The 877-nt window shown below is 69.8% G+C and overlaps 1 protein-coding gene across 1 annotated transcript; it reads right to left on the minus strand.

Moving 5' to 3' along the window:
• Positions 1-6: 6 nt before the first annotated feature.
• LOC104916944 (zinc transporter ZIP5-like) lies at positions 7-870 on the minus strand (the record flags this gene model as incomplete). Its single annotated transcript, XM_010728018.1, has 3 exons — positions 784-870; positions 541-715; positions 7-160 (listed from the first exon to the last, which is right to left on the minus strand). Coding segments are annotated over exons 1-3 (407 nt in total), but the record flags the coding sequence as incomplete, so codon positions are not given.
• Between the last annotated feature and the right edge of the window lie 7 nt (positions 871-877).

Below are 877 nucleotides of genomic sequence, written 5' to 3' on the forward strand. Positions count from 1 at the left end.
AGGTGCAGCAGGGCGTCCCCGCAGAGCGTCCCCACCGCCAGCGCCACCAGGAAGGAGAGCAGAGCGTGGAGCTGCCCGAGGCTCAGCAGCGGCACCACGGCCACAGCCACGGCCGACGGGACGCTGATGAAGGTGACGGCCAGCAGAGCCCAACCCAGAGCTGCGTGGGGATGGGGTGAGGATGGGGAGCTCGGGACCAGGGAGGTGGAGGTGGGGATGTGGGCGCCGAGCGGTGGGGCTGTGGGGGGTACGGGGATGTGGGGACGGAGGAGCACAGGACGGGGCTGAAGGGAGGTGGGGACCAGGGGTGGGGCTGCGGGATGGGGATGCGGGACTGGGGGCGATGGGGACGGGAGCAGCTGGGATTGGGGATGGGGGGTGATGGGGACGGGAGGGTGGGAACCAAGAGGTGGGGACTGGGGGACAGGCAGCTCACGGATGGGGATGGAGGGACTGTGGGATGGGGAGCGAGGGATGGGGGACTCAGGGATGAACAGCTCAGGGCTGGGGGGCCCAGGATAGAGCCTGGGTTGGGGTTACCTGGCCACAGGGCCCCCCCCGCTGGGGACCACGTCACCTCGTCGCGGTGGTGGATGCAGACCCTGCTGTCGATCTGGTAGAGCAGCGCGGGGCAGAGCAGCGTGAACTGCTGCGGGGTGAGCTGTGAGCCTGCATCCAACCCGAAGTTCAGCAGCAGCTGCGTCACGTTGAGGCACTGCGGGTGGGGGGTGCTCAGGGCTGGGGGGGCTCCATGTGGGCTCCGCAGCCCCCAGCCCAACTCACGGAGTTGTGTGCATGGTCGTATCCGGAGTGATCCAGGCCCAGCACGCGGCCCAGCAGCCCCAAGCTGGAGGGGTCCATCTGGGGGGGTGGGGGC

This window comes from Meleagris gallopavo, unplaced genomic scaffold (assembly GCF_000146605.3).
Source record: "Meleagris gallopavo isolate NT-WF06-2002-E0010 breed Aviagen turkey brand Nicholas breeding stock unplaced genomic scaffold, Turkey_5.1 ChrUn_random_7180001951747, whole genome shotgun sequence".
Taxonomy (NCBI): Eukaryota; Metazoa; Chordata; class Aves; order Galliformes; family Phasianidae; genus Meleagris; species Meleagris gallopavo.